Source organism: Onychostruthus taczanowskii, unplaced genomic scaffold (assembly GCF_017590055.1).
Source record: "Onychostruthus taczanowskii isolate IOZ18803 unplaced genomic scaffold, ASM1759005v1 scaffold81, whole genome shotgun sequence".
In the NCBI taxonomy this organism is placed as follows: domain Eukaryota; kingdom Metazoa; phylum Chordata; class Aves; order Passeriformes; family Passeridae; genus Onychostruthus; species Onychostruthus taczanowskii.
In genome coordinates this window covers 1877430-1903512 of record NW_024506002.1, presented here as the reverse complement: position 1 = coordinate 1903512, position 26083 = coordinate 1877430, and the positions used below count along the sequence as shown (strand labels likewise).

At 58.2% G+C, this 26083-nt stretch overlaps 1 protein-coding gene across 1 annotated transcript; it reads left to right on the top strand.

Moving 5' to 3' along the window:
- Positions 1-17821: 17821 nt before the first annotated feature.
- LOC121346525 (wiskott-Aldrich syndrome protein family member 3-like) lies at positions 17822-24410 on the top strand. Its single transcript, XM_041424399.1, has 8 exons — positions 17822-17954; positions 19655-19789; positions 19911-20064; positions 20330-20447; positions 20648-20823; positions 21211-21468; positions 22610-22992; positions 23768-24410. The coding sequence occupies exons 1-8, from the start codon at positions 17822-17824 to the stop codon at positions 23923-23925; spliced, it is 1515 nt and encodes a 504-aa protein (XP_041280333.1). The 3' UTR covers positions 23926-24410.
- The last annotated feature ends 1673 nt before the right edge of the window (positions 24411-26083 follow it).

Sequence of the window (26083 nt, the reverse complement as noted above, 5' to 3'; positions counted from 1 at the left end):
GCCCGGCGGGGCGCGGGGGGCGGCAGGGAGCGATGGGGGAGCCGCCGCCGCCCCCCGGCCCCGCACGGCCCCCCGGCCGCGGGGCATCTCGGTGGCCCGGCGGGGGATGCTGCCGCTCCCTCCGCCCCGCCGCGAAGCCCCCGGAGCCGCCCGAGCAGGTGGCGAACAGCCGGCGAGGTGGCAGACAGCCTTTCCTTCCACGCCGGGCGTCCCGGTGGGATTCTTGGCGTGCCCTACCCCGAAAAGTTCGGAGAGCCTTTGTGCGACACCGACCCGGCTTCTTGCTGGGGGAAGCCGCCGACCCCACCCCGGCAGCGGGGGCTGTCCCCAGGGCCGCGGGTCACCCCACGCTGCCTTCTCCGGCCGGGATAGCGGCGGCCACCCAAACCCAATGATTTCGGGAGCTGTTCCTTCGCCTCCACCTTGTTTTGCAGCAAGCTCTGCCTTTCCCCTTCTTTCAATAAATAATTACAAACCCACCAATATATTAAAGCCTGTCTTTTCACACGCTGAAGGTATTTACACTTTCATATATGCCAAGTCTGAGTGATTATTCTTTCTTTCCCCTAATGGCTGTGTCAGTGTCAGATTCCTATCAGAGTAAAATAATACATCCCAACCTCCCGCTGCTCTTTCTTTACCTCCAGGGATATTAATTACAGGGCAGGGTGCGGAGCCGGCAGGGAGGCGGCGGCAGGGCCGCACTATCTCCTGCCTCTCCCGAAGCCGGAGAGCAGCACCCGGCCACGGGCTGCGGCTTGGGAACACTTTTGTCTACGTGCCGGGAACACTTTTGTCTCCAAGCTCGCCGGGCTTGGAGAACCCCTCTGGGACACGGCTACAACCAGAAAAACCTCTCCTCGGCCTTCCCGCCTGCTCCCGCCGGCAAATCACTGCCAGCTCCATCGCCATCCGCTTCCTCCCAGGCAGAGGATGAGGAGCAGCGGCTCTGCCGGCTCTGAGCCGCCTCTGTGAGCGATGGCGAGAGCCGAGCTGCAGGGATGCGCCGATGGGGAGCGCGGTCTCCTCCCCTCGCCTTCCCTCCTGGGCTCCGCGCGGATGGTGAGCCCAAATCCCCCCGGCCGGTGGGCTGCCCGGCGGGAACGCCGCGCTCCGGTCAGCCTCGCTGCTGGAGGAACTGCATTTTTATTTCCCTTCCTCTCTGGTGGAGTCTCCTCCCCGGATCCCCATCTCCACAGCGCGGCCGGGGGAGGCTTGGGAGGTTTGGAAGCATCTTCCACTGCCCTCTGCCGACACAACGAGCAGCTAAATTTTAATTTCCACATCAGCAGAAAGCCTGCTCAGGTTCCCGGCCTGCTGGTTTTATTTTGTTAAGCCTCTGCAAGCTGACAGAGAAGGGGCCTGGGTTACCCTGGGTGGTGCACAGGGAAGCTGCCCCCCAAAATGTTAATTCTCCACAGCAGCAAAACAAGGCTGGATTAAAAACAGCAGTGAGTGAGAGAGGTGGGAGAGCCCTTTGCCATAGAAACCACCATGTTATGGAGACTTCTTCCCTCTGGAGCTGCAGAAGGCTCTCACAGACTGGGAAACAGGAGGTTAATACTCCTTGGACCTCGAGCCAGACACAAAACACAGGGAGCAACATCTTGCCTGGATGTTGGCTGCATGGTGCCTGGACAGAGCATTTTTTGGCCCAGGCATCACTGGGCTGGACTGGACCAGTGAGACTGAGGAGTAAAATAGCAAAAGGGGCTGAAAAAGTGAGGTTCAAATTCTGGGCTGGGTGAGATGATGGAGGTTTCATCAAGGAGGGAGATGCAGCCTGGGAAGCTCTGGGAAATCCAAGCAGGAACAGCTTTGCCTGCTGTAAGAACACGAAGCATCCCACCCAGAGGCTCTGCAGCTTCATAACCACAAGATGAAAGAAACACTAAGGAAAACCAGACAAAGCTGCTCTTCCCTGGTTGAACTCCATGCTAAAGCACCCTTCTGTGTCTGTCACACGGTTTCCCTCAAAGCCCTGAGCCTGCCAGCTTGGTGAGGGATGCAGTGGATGGCAGCAGCACCTCCAGGCTCTCCAGATCCACATCTGGCATCCCTGGAGAGCTGGCAGGGAGCACCTCATGTCACAGCTGACGAGCCCCCGGCCAGCCGGGCAAAGCGTGGCTGTCAGCAGCGTGTGCTTGGCTCCAAACCACGGTGCCAGAGCCCTGCCAGAGGGATTGGCTCCTGCTCAACGTGTGTGCCTGGTGGTGCAGAAGGGGAGGAAGAATGAAAATACCTGTGCAAACAGCTTGGGAAGTGCTGTGGGGGGACGTGGCCTTGGAGAACACAAATCCCCAGTGGCTTTGCAACCTGGCTTGGTTTTAGTGACAAGTGACTGCCTTAAGTTTCAGCTTTCATATCTTCCAGACTCTGTACTGCATTGGTGTATAACTCTGAGCTCCATATAGAGTGTCAGCAAGTTCTCCTTACAGCTCAGTCACACAAAACAATCCTTTCCCAGCCCCAGAACCAAGGACACCATTGCAGCTTCAGCCCCAAAAAGTGCAAACAGCAGGGAATGGAGGAGAGCAAACTGGGAGGATGGGACTGCATCACCTGGAGCTGGAATTGGACAACTAACCCTAAAATGGAAATGGACCAAAACTTATAAAAGTGTGAGAACTCATGACTTGGGTTCCATCTTGGGTGTAGCCTCGGCCAGGCTCTTGCATTGCCCAAGGTGAATCCTGTGAAGGCCTTTTAATAAATTCCTACTTTATTCCTTTAACTCCGTCCAGCCTGTTCTAGGCAGCCTCTCAAAGCATCAGGGACATGTAAGGTGTCCTGAGGACAAAACCTCACTGACAGCATCTGCTGCTGGGCCAAAAGCTCTGGGAAAACATCTCTAGTGGAGAGCAGCTCTCAGCAGAGACATTCACATGCTGGGCACAGCCCCTTGCTGTCATTAGCAATGCTCCTTTCTTTAGATTGGAGCTGTAGTTAAGACAGCTGCTGCATCTGGCCTGGCAGAGACACTGTCCCAGAGAAAAAAGGAGCTCAGGGGCAGCCTTAGGGACATGGCAGAACTCCCTCCCTGGCAGGGATACTGGAATGCAGAGTTTGGAGTCCAAGGCTTGTCCCAGGGAGAAGGCAGAGAGAGGACCAGCACACTGCAATGTCCTTCCTCTGCCTGACCTTCCCAATGTTTGGAATCAAAAATATCACAGGTGGCATTTTCCACCTTTTTGGCAAGATTGATTCTACCTAGCTTGGCTGAAAAATGAGGCAACTTGGAAGTGCTGGTGTGAGCAGTGGGTTTTCAGGGAGCCACGTGCCACCAAACCCCACATTTGGCTCCATTTTGGCAGTGGAAACCACAGCACTGTGTCCACTCAAGTGGCTCCAGGCTGGGTGGCGAACCTGGTGCTTCTCAGACTCTGCTGCCCTACCCGATTTTCATGCAGCTGAGCAAAACTACTGTTTCTGGCCCAAAGAGAGGAACAGGGTGGGTCTATGTTGTATTAAAGGGCTTCTGGAGCCACACAGCTGCCTGCTCACCTTCAACCATCCAGCTGCAGAGGTGCGGAGGGCATTTTCTGAGCGTGCCTCACTGGTTTTCCATATTTCCTTTGAAATAGGAGCTCCAAGGGCACGTTCCTGTGGGGAAGTGGAAGTTCCTGCCCAGCCCCACCAACCCTAACCACGAGGCAGCCGCCAGCGGCCGCCCCAGCTGTGCCACGTAACCCCACAGGACCTCGGCGCGAGGTGCCAGAGATGCTCTGCTGATGGCAAGAGCTCGAGCCGGCACACAAAGGAGGCAAAGATCCAGCTGTAAATTAATATTTTATAGAACACCAAGAAAAATCAGAGAGGCTAATTACAGCGATAATCATCTCGGCCCGGAGGCATTTCCATGGAAGTCAGGAATTACCCAGGATTACCTCAGCCCTCGCAGCAGCCCGCGCGGGAGGCGAGCGCGTGCGGCCGTGCCACGGCACCAAACCTCCTCCTGGGCCAGCTGGGGGTCCACGACCCCAAACAAAGAGCTTTGGCAGCCTCCTGGCATCGCACTCCAGCCGCACGGCCTTTGGCTTGCTGGGCTGGTTGGGGTGGATGGAGATGGAGGGGTGCTGGGGTTTTGGGGCTGGGTGCTCCCCTGGGCCCCGCTGGGCCTGTTTGTCTGCAGTGTCACTGACGTGGGAGCCACCGCTGGCACCAAGCTGCTCACACCTCTGAGGGGTTCAGGGAATCACTGGCAAAAAGTTTGTGGATGTGCCCCCAGGATAAGTTTTTCCTATGGTTCATTAATTTACTGTTATTAACTGATATTTGCATGGTTTATCCAGTGATGGAATGGATTCCCTTGGGAAAGGGTGAATTCCCCATCAGCTCCTCACTTTGGAGGGTGGGGGCACTGCCCAGCATGGCAAAAAGGTGGCTCATGGCAAGCCTGGAACACCTCTGGGAGCTGCAAGGTCAGGAGTTCTGCAGGCTCCTGTCCCACATAAAGGGACAAAGCCAGCCCAGACACCTCCAGGGGAGTAGAGAAGCCTTGGTGCAGCTGGTTTGTGCCCCTGAGCTCGAGCAGAGGACACTGCTGGTCTGACACCCAGAAAAAAACTCAGGTAAAACCCCACTGTGCTGTGCACAGAGCTGGGAAGAGCCCGGGCTGAGGCTGGCCCGGGCTGGGGGTGCTGAAGATGCTCAGATCTGTGGGTGCTGCTGTCTGCACCCTCCCCTTCCCCTGCCCTCACCCTCCCAGGCTGTGTGGGGCACCCTGGGCACGCTGCCTGTGCCCCCCACGCTCGGGTGTGTGTGTGCCTGAGAGCACCCAGGAATACAGCAGCTGGTCTGGGGGCTCCAGGGGCTGAGGCCTGGGCAGTCGTGCCACCCTTTGGGTTTGCTCCTGGCACTTGGAGGGTCTGTGACATGCTGAGCTGGTCCTGGCAGCACTGAGAGCTCCAGAGCTGCTCCGAGTGAGGGCTGGGGGTCACCGAGGGCTGCAGGCAGGAGGGGACAGCTCTGTCCTGGGCACGGCAGAGGGGCTGCTCACCCCTCCGGTGCCATGGCAGAGGGGCTGCTCACCCCTCCGGTCCAAACGTGAGTCCCCAGATCCCTGCCTGGATGTCGCAGGCTGTGCTGTCCTGGCAGCAGCCTTAGCCCCCTCACCCTGACCAGCTGCACTTCTGGCTCTGTTTGGGTCATGGAAAACTTTTACTTCATTTTTTGAGACGAGGACACCCCTGGTGGCACCAGCACAGGGACAGGACAGCTTGGCCAAGGCAGTCCAGAATGAATCTGAAGTGTCCAGGCTGTGTCCGCTGTTCGAGGAGTGTCTCTGGGGACACCGGCAAGAGGGATGGGGATGAGAACGCAGTAGCCGGGGCTGGCGTGGGCTGCAGGGCTGCCCGAGCTCCTGCGGGCACGGCAGGGCTGCCCGAGCTCCCCCGGGCACGGCAGGGCTGCCCGAGCTCCTCCGGGCACGGCAGGGCTGCCCGAGCTCCCCCGGGCACGGCAGGGCTGCCCGAGCTCCTCCGGGCACGGCAGGGCTGCCCGAGCTCCCCCGGGCACGGCAGGGCTGCCCGAGCTCCTCCGGGCACGGCAGGGCTGCCCCAGCTCCTCCGGGCACGGCAGGGCTGCCCGAGCTCCTGCGGGCACGGCAGGGCTGCCCGAGCTCCCCCGGGCACGGCAGGGCTGCCCGAGCTCCTGCGGGCACGGCAGGGCTGCCCTTACCCCGCTGCCCGCACAAGAGACGGGCTCCGGGCTGGGACGCAGCCCTGTGCCAGACCCTATGGGCAGCCTAGTGAGTGCTCTGCAGATGGCAGCTGTCCCTTTGGGGGTGCCCTCGCCCCGCATCCATGAGGTTTTCTCTTCCTGACGAGCACCGGGGAGCAGCAGCCTGAAGTGCCGGGTTTGAGGAGCTCTCCCCGCTGCTCCTCGCTGCTGGATGCGGGCGCCTTCCTGACAAGCACGGCTTAATCCCGCCCTGGAGCGCTCCGTAAAGAAATCAAAGCGTGAGTCATCTCCCTCCAAACCTCAAACCGTGTCACAGATTATCCCTCGTGCTGCTGAAGTTCTTTCTTCCCCCGCACCCTCAGTGCAAGCGCGTTTCCCGCATGGCAGCTCCCGCACAGCTCGAACCACCTGTCTGTCTGTCCTGGCTCGCTCTGCCCTCTAGTAGCGGCTGCGCTTACAGCAGTCAGAGTAGAACCACGGCATCGTGGAATTGTTTAGGGTGGAAAAGCCTTCATCGAGTCCAACCATCGCCACAGCACTGCCAAACCCAACATTTACCCGTGTGCCCAAGTGCCACATCTAGACACCCTTTAAATCCCCTCAGAGATGGTGACTCCATCACTGCCCTGGGCAGCTGTGCCAGGGCTGGGCAGCCTTTTCCATGAAGAAATTGTCCTTAACATCCAACCTGAACCTCCCCTGGTCCAGCCTGAGGCCATTCCCTCTCCTCCTGTCCCTGTTCCCTGGGAGCAGAGCCTGACCCCCCCGGCTATCCCCTCCTGTCAGGAGCTGTGCAGAGCCACAAGGGCCCCCCTGAGCCTCTTTTGCTCCAGGCTGAGCCCCTTCCCAGCTCCTTCAGCCTCTCTTGGTGCTTCATTCCCTTCTCTGGACATGCTCCAGCTCCTCAATGTCTCCCTTGAGGTGCCCAGAACTGCCCCCAGGATCTGAGGTTCGATTTCTGTGGGTGCCTTGCTCTGCTGCAGCCCCAGCCTCCAGCCCAGAGATCCCCTTGGCTGCCCTGGCTGGGCATGGGCACAGTCAAGGATTAGAGGAAGGGCTGTGGGGTCACTGGAGCCTGCCCTGGCTCTGCTGGCATCCTTGGCACGGACATGCAGCTGCCATGGGCAGAGCTGTGTGGTTTTCCCACAGTCTCAGCCCTGAAGGAGTAATTCACCTCTCTCCATTGCCAGCAAGAAAAATCCCTGCCAGTCACAGGCTGGAGTGTGGGCATAGCCTGGGGTGGGTTTGGTGTGGCTGGAGTGGCCTCAGAAGGGCAGAGCCCTGCAGTGGGGTCAGTGGAAGCTGTCCCTGCTGTGGCAGGGGTGATGGAATTGGATGGTGTTTAAGGTCACTTCCAACCCAAACCATTCTGGGATTCCAGGACTTCCAGGCTGGAATTTTGTTAGAACCCCAAACAGATGAGGCTCCTGCAGATGAGATTCCTTGCACCTCAACATGGTCCAGTGCTGGCACTGGGGCACAGAATCAAGGCATGGTTTAGACTGGAGGGCATCTTTAAAGGTCTTCTAGTCCAACCCCCTGCCACGGACAGGGACACCTCCCACCGTCCCAGGCTGCTCCAAGCCCCAGCCTGGCCTTGGACACTTCCAGGGATCCAGGGACAGCCACAGCTGCTCTGGGCATCCTGTGCCAGGGCCTCACTGTAAAAAACTTCTTCCTCATACCTGGTTTAAATCGACCCTCTTCTATTTTGAACCCACCACTTACTGTCCTATAACACAGGTCCGGCTAAAAACTTTGTCACCATCTTTCTTGGAGGCCCTTTCGGCACTGAAAGGGACTCTGGGGTCTCCCTGAATCCGTCCCTTCTGCAGGTGAACACCCCAGCTCTCCCAGCGTGCCCCCAGCGCAGAGGGCTCCAGCCCTGGGGGTGTCTCTGTGACAGGACCAAGGACAGGACCCCAAATCCCGGCCACCAGCAGCTGGTGACAGTGACAAGCTGCGGAGGACGACGCTTTCCTTGGGGCTTCACCAATTCCCCAGACCAACACCTTGGCCTGGATCTGATCCCTGGGGAGACACCCAGGGCCTCCACAGGGCACAGGGGGAGCGTGGAGAAGACGGCGGCAACGCCGCACCTGGAGCAGCCGCTGCCCAAACCGCTCCCTCTCCCGGAGCATCGCTTGCCCCGGGCCGCGCCAGCGGAAGCGTTTCAGCGGGATGCTCCAAACCCACGGCGGGAGGCCGGGGAGCCGCGGGCAAGCCAGGGATTTACGGAGAGCCCGAGGCGAAGTTGTCAGGGCGGCTCCGGGCCGCGCGGGGCGGGGCGGGGCGGGGCGGCCGCAGCCCCGCACGGCCCCGCACGGCCCCGCACGGCCCCGCACGGCCCCGCCGAGACACAGCCCGGCCCCCCCAGCCCGGCGGAGGTGAGCGCAGGGGATGCGGGAATGGCGCGGCGCAGGGAGAGCGGGGGCTCCCTGTGCCCCCAGGTGTGAGCGCGCAGCGGGGACAGCCCTTCGCGGGGCACTGCGGGCTTTGCGGCCTTTTGATGGGGGTCTCCCACATCTTTTCATCCTTCTGGGGGGGCGTCGTTGCGCGGAGGGGATCTCCCACCGCTCTGCATGCTGGCGTGGGGGGTGGGTGATCCTCTGCTGCTTTACATCTTTCCGGTGATGGGGGGAGGGTTCTTGCGGGGGAGGCGGTTCTCCATCCCTTTACATCCCTTCGGTGGGATCCTCCATCCTTTCACATCCTTTCGGGGGGATCCTCCATCCTTTCACATCCTTTCAGGGGGTTCTTCCGTCCCTTCTCATCCTTGCAGGGGGGAGGGCCGCTCTGCATCCCCGTTTTGCTGCATCCCCCCCGCCAGCTTTGCATCCGTGCCCGGGGGCGGGGGGCTGTCCTCCATCCCTTCGCATCCTTGCTTTGGGAAGGGGCTGTCCAAGCCGCCTCTCATCCTTGCGTGGGGGGTCCCTCCACCTTGCAGCTATTCATGGTCGGGGTGGGAGGATCCTCCACGCTTTGCACCTTTGCCTGGAGGGGAGAGGAGGGGGTCAGGCTGCTCCGCACGTTTTCTTGGCGGTGGGAGGGATCCCGGCAGCGCTTGGCACATTTGCACCGCGGTGCTCCGGGCGTCTGCACCCTTGCGCTGGGGAGGGGGGTGTGTGCTGTCACTTCGCATTCCTGCATGGAGAGGGAGGGGGACCCGGCTGCTCTGCACCTCGCACGGGGGCGGCGTGGGGGCGGGGGGCTTCACCTGACATCCCTGCCATCCTGGGGAGGGAGGATCCTTCATCTTTGCATCACTGTGGGGGATAAACTGGGCCCACGGTTGCCTGTGCTTCCACAACCAGCGCAGGGCAGGGCTCATCACCCCTGGCTGGGGAATTGGGGGGGTCCGGGGGGCTCTGCAGGCCGATGTGAGGCTGGGGATACAGAGGGGACAGCGCTGAGCAGGGCACAACCCGGTGTCACCTGTCATGCATGCCCCCCCCCACCCCCCCACCGCTTCCCATCCTGGTGTCCTCCCAGGGATTTGGAGCCCCGCTGGGTTCAGAGCTCCCTGGTGACGCCCCCAGCTCGGAGCACCCCCGTGGGCAGAGCTGCAGGTGGGCTCAGAGCCCCTCAAAGCTGCCGAGCCTGGGCCTCCACGCTCAGTGATTCAGCTACTTGCAGGGAGCTTTAATTTCATCGCTTCAAACTGGAGTTCTTGCTGCCTCGTGGTGGTGTCAGCGCGATGGATTACCTGCGGATTGAGATGCTTTTTCACGGAGTTTGTGGCTGCTCTGTGTGGCCGGCACAGCGGAGCCGGTGGCTGGAAGCTGCCGGAGGAGGAGAGGGTGGCTCAGCGCCGGGATGTGCGGGCAGCTCGGGAATGGCAGGATTAATAATTCATCTTCCAAACTTCAGCGTGCCAAGGCACACCCCTCACGCTGCAGCGCACTGCCTGGGTTTTAAAGAGATTGCGGGTATCATTTTCTTTTTTAAAAATGGTGTTTTGGTGGTATTTGGCTGTGTCGGTAGCTCCCAGGGTGACAGGTGGCAGGGCTCGGTGAGGAGGGCAGGGCGATGGCAGCATCAGCCCAGCAGAGCCTGCTCTGGCAGGCAGAGGGTTAATGTGCACCGGGCTGTGCTGTCGCAAACGCAGAGCAGGAGAAGGGCTCTTCCCCGGAACGCTGTGATGCACTCAGTCCCCAAATGTCGGCTCTTTTTCCCGGGAGCTGAAGCCCACGGAGAAAACTGGAGATGAAGCATATTTTGCTTTGAGCTGTCATCTCCCTTGGCCCAGTTCTGAACCAAAGATGCTCATCCTCCATTTTATGGCGGATGACAAATCAGCCGCCAATGCCAAGATCTTGACAAGTTACGAACAACAGCCCTCGAGCCAGAAGTGTTAAGAAATAAAAAAAGAAAAGCAAGATCGCTTTTTCTTTTTTTTTTCTCTTTTTTTTTTTTTTTTTTTTTGCAGAGCTGCTCATCCAAAAAGACACCCTCTGAGCTGCACCCCGCGGGAAGAGCCGCGGCATTTCGCCCGTCGCTGAGCAGCGAGGCTGCAGCCAGCTCCAGGCTGGCATCTGCCCCCTCTCCCCCACACCCACCCGGAGTTCTGTGGGGTCCAGCTCTGGTGGGAAAAGCCAGATGGACGCGCTGGGGAGCGGCAGGCAGAGCCCAGCCCCGCGGGGAGCAGCCTGGGGCTGGCTGGGAGCGCTCTGCTCCGCGCCTGGAGATGCCAGCCCTGCCTGCGGCTGTTCCCAAAGGCAGCAGCGGCGGCTCTGCAGAAAGCCCCTCGCTGCTGGCCGAGGGCTTCCCCGCTTTATCAAAGCGCCTTCTATGCTGGGGAGAAAAAGGCTGGTTTGTTCAGCAGCCTCCTGCCCGCACAGCCCGGCAGCGAGCGAGGGAGATCCTTCTGGTAATGAGCTGGGCACAAAGGGGAAAAAAAGCTGTCATTGAAGATTTTCCTTTGGTGATAGAATCATTAAAAACAACACATGATTCCTGGGCCAGCAGGGATCTTTTGCAGCCAAAGCAGGGCTGAGATGTGCGCTGTGTTCCCACAGCCCCGGCCCCCGACGCCTCCTCTGAAGATCAAGGCAGTGCCGCTGCTCCCGGGCATTCCTGGCCGAGGGATGATGGACGAGGGTCGTGCACAGTTTCACCCACAACTTTCCCCCTCCTCTTTCCCTTCAGCATCAGGGTATTGGGATGGATGTCTCTTTTTTGGCAGGGATTTTGCGTAGATACGGATGCTCTGATCTGTTTCCACAGCAGAGACAGAGCCAAGGGTGAATGGGAAGGACCTGGAGAAGTGGCCCTCAGCTCCATGACCAGTGCCAGGGGACACTGAGGGCTCCCCATTTCTGAGAAAATCAAACAACAGAACCCAAACTCCATGTTAACTGAACCCCAAGGAAAGCTACTGCCTGAAAATCCGCTTGCCAGAGATGGAGTTGTTCAGCCTGGAGAAGAGAAGGCTCTGGAGAGACTTCAGAGCCCCTTCCAGTAGCTAAAGGGAGCTTATCGAAAGGAGGGAAAGGCTTTTTTCAGGAGGAAATAGTGATAGGTCAATGGGGAATGGTTTTGAACCAAAAGAGAAGAGATTTAGATTAAAATTCAGGAAGAAATGCTCTGAGGGTGGGCAGGACTTGGCAGAGGGTGCCCTGAACAGCTGTGGCTGCCCCTGGATCTCTGGAAATGCCCAAGGCCAGGCTGGAGGGGTTTGGAGCAACCTGGAACAGTGGAAGGTGTCCCTGCCATGGCAGGGAGTGGGATGAGATCATCTTAAAGGTCCCTTCCAACCCAAAGCCTCCTGTGATTTACAGCATTAGCTCTCACCTACCCTAAAAGAAACATCATTTAGCTAAAACCCCTCCAGGAGCCTGTTTGTTTTAAACCTGACTCACAGCAGGACGAGGTTTCTGTACTGACCCCGGGGCAAGGAGGCAGCTGCTTTTATGGCATCCTCCTAAGCAGGGCCGGTGCTGCAGAGCCCAGCCCTCGGCAGCGGTGGGGCTTAGAGGCAGCTCAGTCAAGTGCTGCTAGAAACATTTCAGCTAGAGCTGAAACATTTTACAGCAGAAGGAGGGGGGAAAAATCCCCCAAACCAAACCACCAACGGTGGCATTTACTAATCAAGCTCCCGAGGAATATTTTTAGCTGTGATTTAGCGTTGTGTTGCACTTTGCTGTGAAGTGTTTGCTCGCTGGAGCTCCCGGCTCTGCCGTGGTGGAGCTGGCACAGGAGGAGCTGCAGAGGGGCCGGGGGACAGGTGGGACAGCGCTTCCCGGTGGGACACAGGTCACGGCTCTGCCCGGCCAGGGAGCGATGGAGCTGTGCCCCGCAGCCAGCCCGACATTCCTCTCCTCTCTCCTCTCTCCTCTCTCCTCTCTCCTCTCTCCTCTCCTCTCCCCCCGTTGGCAGCAGAGCCTGGCTCTTCCCCAGCTCCACCCAAATCTGTTCCTGGCCGGCAGAAAAATCCCTCTGTGCCACCCGGGGCTGAGACCTCTCCACTCATTTCACAGCAAGCCTCGGCCCTGGTTTCCAGCCTCCCCGAGCTGATATCCTGGGGGTGGGGGACAAAACACCATGACTGAAATGCCCGGGGGCTTTCAGTCTCCCGGGCGTTTCCCACCTGATGCTTTGCTGCCCCTCCAGTGGGGCTGGGATGTTTCCATGTCCCAGACCGTTTGTAAGGCAGGCTCCTTTGGGATGCAGGGTCTCAAGGAAGGGGCAGGCAGTGGCAGTGCTTCTCCCATGCCCACCAGCCCCCAGTGCCACCCCGAGGATTTACTCTCACTGAGGTTCTCTGCTTTGTTTTGAGCGAGGGGAACACTCGGGATCCAGCTGGTTTTAATACATTTAATGAACCTTTGGACAGCAGCTCTGGAGCAATGGTCACCTTCCCAGGGAGCAGTGACATTTGTCATGCTGCTGGTGCTCTCAGGCATTTGGGCTGCCAACAAATGAAGAAGTGGTCGCAGATGCATTCTGTAAATTGGAGCAGCGAGTCCTTGTGGTGCGGCTCTCTCTCCATTTTGTGGGAGGTAAATCAGCAGATCTGGCCCAGCTCCCCCAGGCAGGATTTTCCCTGCACCACAAAGAGCCACCTGCACAATTCTTCCTGGCTGAATTTCTCCTAAGAGAACAAAACTCCAGCCCCTGTAGGCTCTGCTCTCCCCATGGCCCTCACTGGTAGGAAGGAAGGAGTTTAGGGCCACCTGAACCAGAGGTTGCCCCCAACCATGAGGTGGCTGCTGGTGGCCTCTCTGTCCTCTGCAGGTTTGTCCTGTTGCTCTTTGAACCATCCCACGCTGGTTTCCACCACGCTGTGGCAGAGCTCCACAGATCAACACCTCGAGAAGCTGCTGCTTTCACACCTTCCACCTATTTCTGGCTGCTCAGAAGCATCACACACCCCCAGATCCTTCCCAGCCCTCTTCTCTACCAGATCCATCCTGCCAAACTCCACAAGATGAGCTCCTTCAGGCACCTGCAAGCCCCACTGAGTGTCAACTCTGCCTCTTGTCCTTTCCCTGACTTCACATTCAGGGATTTTTTTGCTCCTTTCACTATTTCAGGACTACTTTGTGCCTCCCTCCTGCCCCCAGCCCTTCCTCACCCATCCATTCCAAGGGTTCTGCATCAAAACAGGGTCCTGAGCAGCCACCACAAGATGTGGCACTTCTGGTTTGTTTAATATTCACTTACAAACTTTTTTGTTCAAGGTTAATAGATTTTTCAACATATCTCTTGTTTTTTTTCACTACTCTGGCTCCTGGCATCCGACCAAAGATTTGCTGCCTTGCAAAAGCTCCCAGTTCCTGGCAGTGCCTGCTCCTCAGGGCTCAGAAGGACCCCGGGAAGCCCAGATTGGGAAAGAGCTCTGATTGCAAGGGCTGAGCAAACAGACTGCCCCAAAGCTTGGCCTAGAACTGAGCTTAGGGCAGGGCTGACCCCAGCTCACAGTCTTGAGGGGTTTGCTTCACCACACACGCTCACATCCTCCCCAAACCCAAACTCAGGGCTTTTCCTGGCTGTCTGAAGAGTGAAGGAGGTTTCCCTCCTTCCTGCTGCTCCATGCACCCCTGATCCCATCAGAAGCATTGGAGGTGCCTTGTTTGCAGCTGGTGATTGCAGCTTGGGCATCCTTCCCTCCAGTGCTGCCCAGCTCTGCCATGGCTCCACTCCCACCCCAGGTGTCTCCTGCAGGGATCACCCATGGAAAACAAACCCCAGAACTGTTCTCTGCTCCACCACAGCTCAGTGAAGGAAGGTGGGAGCCAGGACACCTCTCCCTTCTCTCTCATGCCACACCAGGCAGGGCTCCAGGGCTGCAGGTGCCAGGCACTGACCAACCCAGAAATCTGCCCCAGGGATTAAGCAGCACCTGAGAGATCTGTGGCCAGCAGCCTGTCCCTCCTTGCAGGGCCACCAGAGCACACCTGGTCCTTCAGGCCACTTTGGATCTGCCTGCAGGGCTGTAAATGCCAGCCCAGTGGGACAGAGTGGCTTTGGGGGCAGGGAGGGGATGAGGGTGCAGTTATGCACGTGGAAAGCTGTTGCAAAGAATGTAAGGAGCAATGGCTGGACACAGAACTCCTTTTTTTGGACTGTCTTACAAAATGAGAGCTGCTCTTCTACCCTGATGGATCAAACTGCCAGATGCTGGTGCTGCTGAGGTGAAGGATAACATCTGGAAGGAGCCAGCTGCAGGGGTCACCCCTGGGCCAGCAGCTGCAAGTCCCAGCCCAGCCTGGTCTACAGGGACAGGGGCAGCCCTTATTGCCCAGAGCTGCTCTGGGACCACAGGGCTGTCCTCAGTGCTGCCAGCAGCTCTGCGTTTGGGGTGCTGCTGGCAGTTTGTTCCTTGGGGGAAATCAGCATCTTAGGGTACCATAAACAGCTCGTTTCTGTCCCGTGTCCTCCCCTGCCTGGCCAGCTCAGCGGGCTGTGATTCCCTTCCAAGCTGCACCACTGGGTTTGGGAAGCAGGTGGGGAGCTGGTGGGTGTCTTCCCTCACCTGTGGCATTTCGCAGTACAAGATTTAGAGCTATTGGCTCTTTCCAGTCACAGGGAAAAGCTGAGTTGGTGGGAGAATCCCCACAGTGCACCTGAAACCTGAACCAGCCCCTGGCTGGTCCCATTTCTCCTGCCTTCACCCTCCAAGAAATTCCTGCTGAGTTTGTGGCTCCCATTTTCCTTCTGCATCCTGACCTCACTTCCCACTGAGGGCTCCTGGCTTCCTTCCACCCGGGAGAGAGTGAAGCCCCATAGGCTTCAATCCATGTAAATGACCCTAAAGCCTGCACCAGACCATCCCTGCCCTTGGGAACCTCTTCCTGAAGGTCTGAGGAAAAGATTTTGCCACCCAAAATCACCGCCTTGAAGTCCTGGAAATCACCTGTGACACCAGGAGGAGCAGGAGCAGTGCTGGGCACAGCTCAGCATCCCCTGCTGAGGCTCTGGCCAGGCTCAGTGCTCAGGATTTGTGTGCAGCCTCTTGGTGGGTGAGCAAGCTGTGCCAGAGAGGACAGGAATGAAGCTGGAGTCACGTGCAGCCCATCCCCACTGAGAGAACTGGACTCGGGACAGGCCTAGGGATGGCAGGTTTTAGGTGAGCAGTTGGGATTGCGAGGCAGAAGTCAGAGGTTTGGTGCTGCTGGTGCAGCAGGCTGAGAGAACTCTTGTCAGGGGAGGGCTGTCCCTGGGTTCTGATCCCTGTGCTCCATTAACTGGGGGGTTGGAAAGCAGATTTTTCTGATTTGGTCAAAATTTCTTTTACAGGCTCTCCTTGCATAAAAATGTGCCAAACTCCTTCTTGGTTCCTTCTGCTGCAAGCTTTTGTTTGGCCTCTTTTGAGTGAGATTAAAGGGATTTTCCTCCTCCAGGGATGCCCTCCCATGGCACAGTCCCAAATGCTGCCATCACACCCCCCACCCACTTTCTGCCTCTCTTCCAATCTGTCCCTCCTGGGAAGTTTCAAACCACAAAATCCCTTTTTTCCCTTAATTCTGCTCCAGGGTCCCCGTGGGGGCTGCGGGCTCAGGTGGCCCCAGTTCCCCCTGGGAATTTGTGCCCTGTGCAGGGACAAAGAGCCCTGGGAGCCAGGGCTGTGTCCAGTGGCCGTGTCCCGTGGCTATGGCCCAAAGGGATGCTGAGAATGGCTCTTTGTTCCCTGTTCCTAATTGCTGGGCCCGGGCAGCTCGTTAAGGGCTCTGCCCTGTGCCCTCCGGTGCCTGCAGCCCTGGGACGTGCCAGGGCTCAGCCTCTGAGGGCAGGTTTGGGGGGACACATAAAACCAGCTCGGGGTGAAGCTGCCTTAGCTCCTTACTCAGCCTGGGGGGCTCGGGGTGCCCAGAAAGGGGAGGGGGTTGTACGTGGCCGGAGCAGAGATCCCTGCAATTGCTGGCACACGGGAGCAAACAGCCGACAGAAATCTTGATTTTTGGGAGGCGGGGACATCACCCCATCCGTGAGCAGTGGCTCTGGGGAGCACTGGGGACACAGAGCTCGCTCTGAGCCCGAAGCCCCTCGCAGCCCTGCGGAGGGCTCAGCGCCGGGTCCCTCCCGGGCACCCCGGGCAGAGCCCAGCCCTAGGAAAGGCTCCGGGCTCCTTCTCGGAGGGAGCTGGAATTTGCATTTGAAAGCAGCGGAGGAGCTGCTGCCGCTGCTGGGAGCGCTGGCCGGGTGCTGTCAATGGGAAACTGTTCTGTCCAGCGCTGCCGGGGCCAAAAAATGTGAACTCTGCGGATCGCTGGCTCCGCTGGGGCAGCAGCGCTGGCTCCGCTCACGGCGGCTGACGGAAGCTGCTTCTCCCTGGCTGCCAACATTTTGGGAAAGATGGGGCGGGTGGGGATATGAAACAGAGGGATTCTGCTCTCTGGGAATGTTGCTGGTGCCCTCTGGTCCTTATCAGCCCAGCCACCAGCTTGCCTTTGCTTTGGGAGCTGGGCTGAGCCCCGAGGCACTCGTGGCACCCAAGACCCCCTTGTGTGGGGTGGCTGCCTGTCCGTGTCCCTGTCCCTGGGTCTGTGTCCCTGTCCCAGGGTCTCTGTCCAAATCCCAGGGTCTCTGTTCCAGTCCCAGGGTCTGTGTCTGTGTCCCAGTCCCAGGGTCTCTGTCCCAGTCTCAGTTCCAGTCCCAGTCGCAGTCCCAGGGTCTGTGTCCCAGTCCCAGGAGACACCACCATGGATAATAAATGCTCCTTTTTTGCTTCTTTTCCCAGCCTGTTTCCCACCATTCACCCTTTACACCAGCGGGGTACCCTGTCCCCAGCACCCCACAGCCCAGGGTGCCCCTCCTTCATCCTTCCCTGCAGCTCCCATGGGTGCCCTCAGTGGGGATGAAGCCTTTGGTTTCCCTACATCTCCTTAAACCCTGTAAAAAACAAACCATCCCCAGCTCAGAGGGGGACAGTGGAGAAGGGGACACCTAGAAATGCTGTGGGGGCACTCAGAGGTGCTGTGGGGGCACACAGGAGCTATGGGGACACCCAGAAATGCTGTGGGGACACCCAAAGTTGCTGTAGGGGCACACAGGAGTTATGGGGGCACCTGGAAATGCTGTGGAGGCATCCAGAGATGCTGTGAGAGTGCACACAGGAGCTGTGGGGGCACCCAGGGATGCTGTGGGGGCATCCAGAGATGCTGTGAGAGTGCACACAGGAGCTGTGGGGGCACCCAGGGATGCTGTGGGGGCCATGCAGGGAGCTGGGATGAGCTGGCCACAGCAGCTTGTCTCAGTGTAGTGTGTGCACAAATAAAACCCTGGAGAGGCTGCAGTGAGCTGGAAATAATGGCATTACAAGCGCTTCCTCGCTTCTCTTTGGGCTGGACGAGGCTGTTCGGGGCCAGCTGAAGGGCTGCAGCACAGGGGAGCTTGCTCCTGCTTTGAACAGCTCTGGGAAGCGAGTGGGAAAGGACACAAAGCGTGGCACAAAGGTAGGGACAAAGTCCTCACCTCCACCCTGCCATCTGTGTGCTCACAGCACCCCAAGGGTTGCACCCCCAGAGTGCATCCGTGCCCTGCTTGGAAAAGCCCTGCTGTACCTGCCGTGTCCCAGCGGGGCAGGAGGAACCTCCTGGAGAAGGCTGAGGCAGTGTGGGGGGACAGACAATGGTGAGAGCTGTGTATTTTGATTTTTCCTTCCTCTCCTTTCCCAGCAGAGGCGTGAGGGCTCGCCATGCCGCTGGTGAAGAGGAACATCGAGCCCCGGCACCTGTGCCGGGGGGCCCTTCCCGATGGGGTGACGAGTGAGCTGGAGTGTGTCACCAACAGCACGCTGGCTGCCATCATCAAACAGCTGGGCAGCCTCAGTAAGTCAGGGCACAGCCACCTGGTGTGGGACGGCACCGGGGTGGCACTGGGATGGCACTGGGATGGTGCTGGGATGGTGCTGGGATGGCAATGGGATGGTGCTGGGATGGTGCTGGGATAGCACTGGATGGCACTGGGATGGCAATGGGATGGCACTGGGATGCCACAGTCACCCCACCAGTTTCAAACACAGAGGAACAGGGGTTGTGTGAGAGCCGTGTGCAGCCACTCCTAATTCAGTGGGAATTAGCCAGCTTGTTGAAAATAGGAGGATGCTCCTACTTTTTAATTTTCTATTTTTTTTTTATTATATATAATAATTACTCATATAATTGTATAGAATTAATTATTTCTAGAATAAATTGTTATTGTTATTATGATTAATTTAAAAAATTCTTTTATATTATTTTATATTTGTTATAATTGTATTTTATATATATATATAATATATATATATATATATATGTATGTTTGTTTTTTGGATGGGATTTTTTTTGGTTTTTGGTTTTTTGGGTTTTTTGGCCAAGTTCAAAATGGGAACCTGGCATTTTGAGACCCATTTTGAGACCCATTTTCCTCCCACAGCTGGTCTGTGCAGTGGGGGATGGAAAGCCTTCAGGATCCCCTTGCTTCTCCACTTGGCCAGAAATAGGAAGGCCAGGTGAAGATCTAAAATACCCCAAGCTACTCTTTTTTAAAGTTAGAGCTTTTTGAGGAAGAGAGGTCTCTATCAAAGGTCTAAACCTGCAGCTGTCTCCCTGCCCTGGGACTGATCTCAGCAGGAAAGGGGCAGATGAGAGCACTGCACACACCAGCGTGAAGGTTTAACAGGGGCAACCTATTTCATGCTGAATATCCACTTAAAATAGAGAGAGAAGCTATTCAGGGCCCCCCCTCTTTCACACACCTCCAGAAGTAGCTTCTGCTCTAAAATACTCCCAGAAAAATAAACCCAGGGTGTAGGGAGCTGCTGGAAGTGCCAGGGCTCACACAAGCAGCACCCACGTCTGCTCAGGCTTCCTAGTCCAGGGAAAAGGGAATCAAATAGGACAAGGCTGGTGAGTGCTCTGAGGAGGTTCTGAAAGTGCCCTGATCTGGGGAATTGTTTGAGAGGTGGAGTTGGAGGAAACCCTGAGGATCTGGGGAGATGGATGGGATGGGATGGGATGGGTGCTGTAGCCTACAGATATCAGCAGTGCTCTGCCAGATACCTCACTCAGCTCCATGACAGGAATAACCCTAATAAAAAGTTAAATAATCCTAAATAAATAACCATAAATCAATAAGCTGTTGTAGGGATGCACTGAGAGATGCAGGATAAAGTGAAACAAATTGTAGGTCCTCCCTGCTGTGGCACTGTCCCCACTGCCCTGCTCTTGGCTTTCTACCTGGGCAGAATTTCCCCAGGTCATGTTGTGTGATTTTTGGTCATTTTTTTTGGTTGATCTGGCCTGATGGATCCAAGGGCTCTTTGGGGCACTGTGAATGTTCTGTGCCCCAGTGGGTGCTGCTCTCTCTGGAAAGGGGGACTCATTTGGACTCCCCGGCCTCCTTGCATCACTTTGAGAGAGAATGAGGCTCAGCTCCCAGAAATCCAGGCTGGGGAGAGCACCCATGGAGCCAGTGGGGAGGTGTGTGCTCCAGGGATGGGCTGAGCTGGGCAAGCCACCTCTGTGACAGGCGCGTTGTCCCCTGCCAGGCAGGCATGCAGAGGACATCTTTGGAGAGCTGTTCAACGAAGCCAACAGCTTCTACATGAGGATGAACTCACTGCAGGAGAGGGTGGACCTGCTGGTCATCAAGGTGACGCAGCTGGACTCCACCGTGGAGGAAGGTGAGGGGCCGGGGCTGGTCTGGGGCGATGTCCAGACGTGCCCTCGGGGCCGGACCCTGCCCCGCCGTGCTCGGCGGGCTGAGGCCACCCCTGCATCCCTTGTCCTTCCTGTGCCCCCCAGTTTCACTGCAGGACATCAACATGAGGAAAGCCTTCAAGAGCTCCACGGTGCAGAACCAGCAGGTCGTGTCCCGCAACTCCATCCCCAACCCGGTGATGGAGATGTACCAGCGCTGCGACAAACCCCCGCCCCTCAACATCCTCACGCCCTACAGGTACAGGGCACAGCTCGTCCTGGGGCTCCGAGGGGTCCCTTCCATGAAGGGATCAGGAGTGCCCCCACTTGTGTGCTGTGCTGCCACCCCCATTGTGTGGGATGCTTGGGATGTGTCCACAGCCTGCAGGTGGTGGCTGCTGTGTTGGATGTGTCTGTGGTGGGGCAGCAGCTCATGGTCATGGTCATCCCAAAGCCCTCGGGAATGGGAACGGGGGTCTTCTCCTGTGGCTGGTAATCCTCTCCCCCACCTTTCTAACCCCCAGGGATGACAAGAAGGATGGCCTCAAATTCTACACCGACCCCTCCTACTTCTTCAACTTATGGAAGGAGAAGATGCTGCAGGCGACAGAAGACAAGAGGAAGGAGAAGCGCAGGCAGAAGGTGGGTGGGGGCAGGAGGGGGACAAGGGGGCAGGAGCTGGGGGTGCTCGGGACCTGGGGACAGCCACCTCCTGGTGCACCCTTCATGCTCCCATTCCCTGCACTGGGTGCATCTCACAGGGCTGGGTGACGCTCCCCAGGGACTGCTCCTGGTCCAGGGAGCCGGGCTGGAGATGGAGCCATGGCTCTGTGTCCCTGCAGGAGCAGCGGCTGGTGGAGGACTCCACCCGGGAGGTGAAGAAAGTGAGGAAAGCCCGCAACCGGCGCCTGGAGTGGAACATGATGGCGTATGATAAAGAGTTCCGGCCGGATAACAGGTTCTCACCATCCCCCTATCACATGGCGTCATCGGAAGGATCACTGTCCCCAGATAATAGGCAGGTTCTACCTCCTACACCTTCAGCTCACGGCTCTCCTTTGCTTTGCTCTTCCTCTCCGTCGTTGTGGGGGACGTGTTGCCCACAGCAGGGTTGGGGTGCTCAGCTGTTAGCCTGTGGGTAGCTGGTGTCCCCAGGGTGTCATCCTGGAGCTCAGGAGGAGCCTTGGCGCTGGGATAAAACCGGAGCACTTTGCGTTTCGCAGCTACGGGAAGAGAGTGGTTCAGCTCTGTTGTGTCCTCCTCCCCTCTGCTCTCACTCTGCTGTCTTGTACATCGATATTTTCATGGCCTTTTCTTGTTTTGTCATCTGAACCCCAAAATACTCCCAAACCCACACCCCCGAGCTCCCTCAGGAGTACAACAGCCGGCTTTCCCTGTGCTGCAGGTCCTACGCGTCGGACGCCGCCGACCACTCGTACCCGGCCAGCCCCAACCACCCCGCGCAGCTGCTGGCCCCGGCGGCCCACCTGGCCCCTGCGGAGCACAAGGAGGGGCTGGCGGCCACCAACCCCCCGGAGCACGTGTTCCGGCCGGCCGCGGGCAGCCGGCAGAACAGCCTGACCCGCCTGCAGCAGCCCCACGCCCCGCCGCCCCCCGAGGCCGTCCTCAACGGGCCCAGACCACACCTAGTCAAGGATTACGGGTAAAGCTTCCGCCTGCTCGCTGGTGGAGGGGTGTCCAAAGGAAGGGGGGCTTGCTGGGGGTCTGACCCCCCGTTTCTGGGCTGGAAAGCTGCAGGGGAGGTCTCTCCTGCTCCATCAGCCCAGAAACAGGGGGTCAGACCCCGTTCCTGCAGCTTTCATGGTCCAAAACTGCTGGTGAGAGGCCAAATCAGTCAGCAGTGCTTTTGGGGTAATGTCATCCCAGATAAGGGGGCAGGGTGGATGGAGGGTTTGCCCCTGGGGTATTGCCTGCCTTCCACCACTGCATTACCCATAGCCCATCCCACCTGCAGAGCTCCACCACCCTTCTGGCTCTGGGACAGAGCTTTCATTGGGATTCAGAGCAAACCAAGCCAGAGCGGAGCCAGCTGGTTGCTGGGATGGGTGCTGGGTGCTGGGATGGGTGATGGATGCTGGATGAGTGATGGGTGATGGGATGGGTGATGGATGCTGGATGGGTAATGGGAAATCCTTCAGTCAGCAGTGCTCTGGCAGCCAGGGGGACCAGGTGTGCCCTAGAGGGCATCAGGCCCAGCACCACCAGCCAGGCAAGGCAGGAGATTGTTCTGCTCTGATCTGGACTGGGGCAGCCTCACCTTGAATACTGGGGGCAATTTTGGGCACCACAATATAAAAAAGACATTGAGATACTAGAGAGTGTCCAAAGGAGGCCATGAAGACGGTGAAGGGCTTTGAGGAGAAGCCTGTGAGGAGTGGTTAAGGGCATTTGGCAGAGGAGACTGAGGGGAGAGGTCACTGCAGTCCACAAATTCCTGAGGGGAAGCGGAGGGGTAGATGCTGATCTCTTGTTTGTGATGACCAGTGATGAGACCCGAGGGAATGGCCTGAAGCTGAGTCAGAGGAGGTTTAGGTTGGATATCAGGAAAAGTTTCTTCCCTCAGAGGGTCGTAGGGCACTGAGCAGGCTCCCCAGGGAATGGTCCCAGCCCCAAACCTGCCGGAGCTCCAGGAGCGTTTGGACAGAGCTCCCAGGGATGCCCGGGGGTGGGACTGTTGGGATGTTCCAGGAGTGGGACTGGATGACCCCTGCGGGTCCGTCCTATCTCGGCCATCCCCGGGCTCTGTGATTCTCGTGGCGCTGACCCCCGTGCCCCCGTTGCAGCCCGCAGCCGGTGCCCATGGCCGAGTACTTCGTGCCGCCGGCCCCGCCGCCGCCGCCGCCCGTCATCCCGTCGGCACAGACCGCCTTCGACAGCCCCATCTCGGCTCCCCCCGCGCTGGCCCCCGGCTCGGCCGCAGCCCCGTCCTACGCCCCGTCACCGCCCCCCGCGCCCCCCGGGCCCTACTCCGCCTCGCCGCCGCAGAGCGGCCCCATGGGACCGCCGGTGGCCCCGCCGCCCCCGCCGCCCGGGCCCCCGGCCGTGTCCGCCTCGCCCGCGCACTCCGCCTCGCCGCCCGCGCCCGCCGCCGAGCCGCGCAAGCCGCAGATCCCGCTGATGCCCATGAGCGACGCCCGGAGCGACCTGCTGGCAGCCATCCGCAGGGGTGAGTGCGGGCACCGGCCCGGGGGGAGCGGAGCCCCCGCGGCAAAGCAGAGTTGGGCGGCACCGAGGGCAAGACGAGCGCTCGGTGGCCAGGTGATGGGTGAGGATGGCGGGAGCTTGCCGGGGGAATAAAGGCAGGGTGGATGCGACCTCCGCGGCTGGAGGTGGATTGCTGGCAGCTCCCAGCATGTGGCTTCCTCCCAGGCCGTAGTGGATGATGTGCTCCAAGGTCTCTCGCATTTCCCCTTCCTGCAAATCTCCAGGTCAAATGGTAAATTTAACCTTTCAGAAGGTTCAGTATCTTCAGGCTGAGTGGAAGCAGAGGAGGAGCTTTATTCTGTGATAAAGCTTTGTAATCATAGATACTCATAAAATCCTAGAATGGTTTGGGATGGAAGGGATCTTAAAACTCAACCCATTCCACCCCCTGCCCTGGGCAGGGACACCTCCCACTGTCCCAGGCTGCTCCAAGCCCTGTCCAGCCTGGCCTTGGACACTTCCAGGGATCCAGGAACAGGCACAGCTCCTCTGGCAACCTCTGCCAGGGCCTCACCAGCCTCACAGAGAAGAATTTCTTCCTGACATCCAATCTGGGCCCACTCTCTCCCAGTTTACAACCATTCCCTCTTGTCCTACCAACCCTATCCTGTCATCCCGTATAACTTTGTAACCACCAGGGCAGCCTCCCTCTTGTCTCAGCCAATACTTTACAACTGGGGGGGGATGCTGCACATTGGGTGCACTCCCCCCTGAAGCCTTCCCCCCTTTTCCTGTAGGAATCCAACTCCGGAAGGTCCAGGAGCAGTGGGAACAAGAGGCCAAGAAAGAGCCCGTGGGCAATGACGTGGCGACCATCCTGTCGCGCCGGATCGCGGTGGAGTACAGCGAGTCCGACGACGACTCCGAGCTGGACGATAACGAGTGGTCGGACTGAGGGCCCCGGGCTGGGCGGGCTCGGGGCTCCAGCTCTGCTCCAGGTGTGTATGGGCACCTCCAGGTGTGTGTGGGCACCTCCCCAAGGTCGCTGCCGGCAGGCGGGGGCCCCGCTCGGTCAGGAGCTTTGCTTTTACACTATGTCCAAAACCCTTCGGGCAGCAGCAGCAGCAGCAGCAGCACTGGTAGGATACACCTCGGAGGCAGTGAGACCAGAAATTAGCAGCACCTTCACAGTTAATGACTTCTGAAATTCTCTGAAGGCAGGTTAATAGGATTACTCCAGATTTGCACCTGGAGCAAGAGCGGAGACTGGCCTTGAGTGTGCTTTGTGAGAGAAGGAGCCCCAGAGGCAGCAGTGCTTTTCCAGCTAAATATTAATTGTGATAACGAGAAGCTCCTGGAGAAGAAGCCTTGTTTGCACAGCTGGTGCCACCACGGGAGCTCAGGGGTGGGCTTGGGGACGCTGCTGCTGGTGGTTCTGGGGTCAGGCAGCTCCAAAGGCAGCGTGTGGGCAGGAGCCTCCTTCCCTACAGAGCAACACACCACGTTTAGTAGCAGTCATACCCCTGTGTTGTTGCTCCCTGGAAAATCGTGGAATGCTTTGGGTTGGAAGGCACCATTAAAGCCCATCTAGTCCAACCAGGACTGGGACACCCTCCACCAGACCAGGCTGCATGAGCAGCCCGAGGTGCTAGTGACCTATGTTAGTGGATAGCCTGTGTCCATTCTCAGAGCTGGTTTTCTAGGAGCAGCGGGGGAAGGCCAGGCTGGAGTGGCTGGCAGGGAGACCCAGCCTTGTCTGGGCTTGTCCTGCCTTTTCCAGTGAAGGAGTAGAGGTGTCCAGGGAGCTCCCCCAAGCCCAGCTCTCCTTGGCCTCAGCGTGCCACCATTTCAGTGTGATTTGGGAAAAAGTGAATCAGACAATCTGCTGCTTTCAGGTAAACTCTGAACTTGCACTTTGCAACCCCACAAACTGTGCCTGTACAGTTGAGATCAGCTCAGAGCCAGGCACTGATTCCCCCTACCTGATCCTGCTCCATCCCTTGTCCCAGGTATGGACACTGATGGAGGAGCTGGGTAACCAGCCCCTGTTTTCCCATCAAAACAGAGCGTGACCCATGGAGGACTTTTCAAAGCGCTGCAAAGGGAGGAGGCACAGAGGAAGGCAGAGCAAAGGGGAGGGAAATACTGGAAATATCACAGGCAGGTGTGAAAACCTGCAGAGAGTTGGGAGAGGTTCCCCACCTGTGGAAAACGGGCCAGGACCAGCTGTGGATTGGCCAGTGTGATGTCCCCAGACCCCCTCTTGTGTTCCCCTGGATCACGAGTCCCTGAACAGACAAAGCCTGAGCTCTGTGCACAGTTCCCTGCCTCTCCCAGTAGCCCTGCAGGTGATGGCTACTTCAGAAGGATTTTGGCTATGTAGAAGCAGCCAGACCTGTAAAAGAGGTGGGAGGATATGGAGACCCAAATGCTGATGGTTAAATTCACAAAATCCTAGAATGGTTTGGGATAAAAGGGATCTTAAAGATATCATCTCATTCCAATCCCTTGCCAAGGGCACCTTCCACTAGAGCAGGTTGCTGATTTCCTGGGAAATGCTGGTGTTGAGCAATGTCCCAAACATCTGCTCATTTGCCCCCAGTGACAAACCCCTCATGGCCAGGTGTGGTGAATCCTCTGCCCAGCGGCTGGGAAATGCCCCAGGAGCTCTCCCTTCTCCTGAGTGGCACAAAATGGTCTCTTGTCCCTTGGATATGACACCTTCCACACCCGGGCTGGGAGCTGTGCTGCTTTGTAGGCTTGAGCAGGGGTGCAGAAGGGATTTGGGATGTGGGAGAGGGCAAGGCAAGAAGCAACAGGGTACAGGGAATAACTCATCTGCAAAACCCAAGGAGCAGGAGTGACCAGAGGGGCAGGGAGACACCGTGCCCTGCAGGTGACCAGGGAATTCCTGGTGCACACTGAGAGCTCTTGATTCTGGTGTTGACCCTCTGAGATGCAGGGAAATGGCTGCAAGAGCTTTTTGCAGAGCCCTTGCAATGCTCAGGACCTGCTTTCCTTGGAAAGGCAGCTGAGGTTTGGCTGGAGCAGGTTCAGAAGGAGGCAGAGTAAAAATTCAGGGCAACAGTTAAGGTGGAGTTTCTGGTGGAGCA

What these genes read in the sequence shown, in the direction of transcription:
- LOC121346525 (XM_041424399.1), top strand. Translation starts at nt 17,822, where the DNA reads ATGCCGCTGGTGAAGAGGAACATCGAGCCCCGGCACCTGTGCCGGGGG. An exon ending in AACATCCTCACGCCCTACAG is followed by an intron (nt 20,065 to 20,329) that starts GTACAGGGCACA and finishes TCTAACCCCCAG; the next exon opens with GGATGACAAGAAGGATGGCC. An exon ending in TCACTGTCCCCAGATAATAG is followed by an intron (nt 20,824 to 21,210) that starts GCAGGTTCTACC and finishes CCTGTGCTGCAG; the next exon opens with GTCCTACGCGTCGGACGCCG.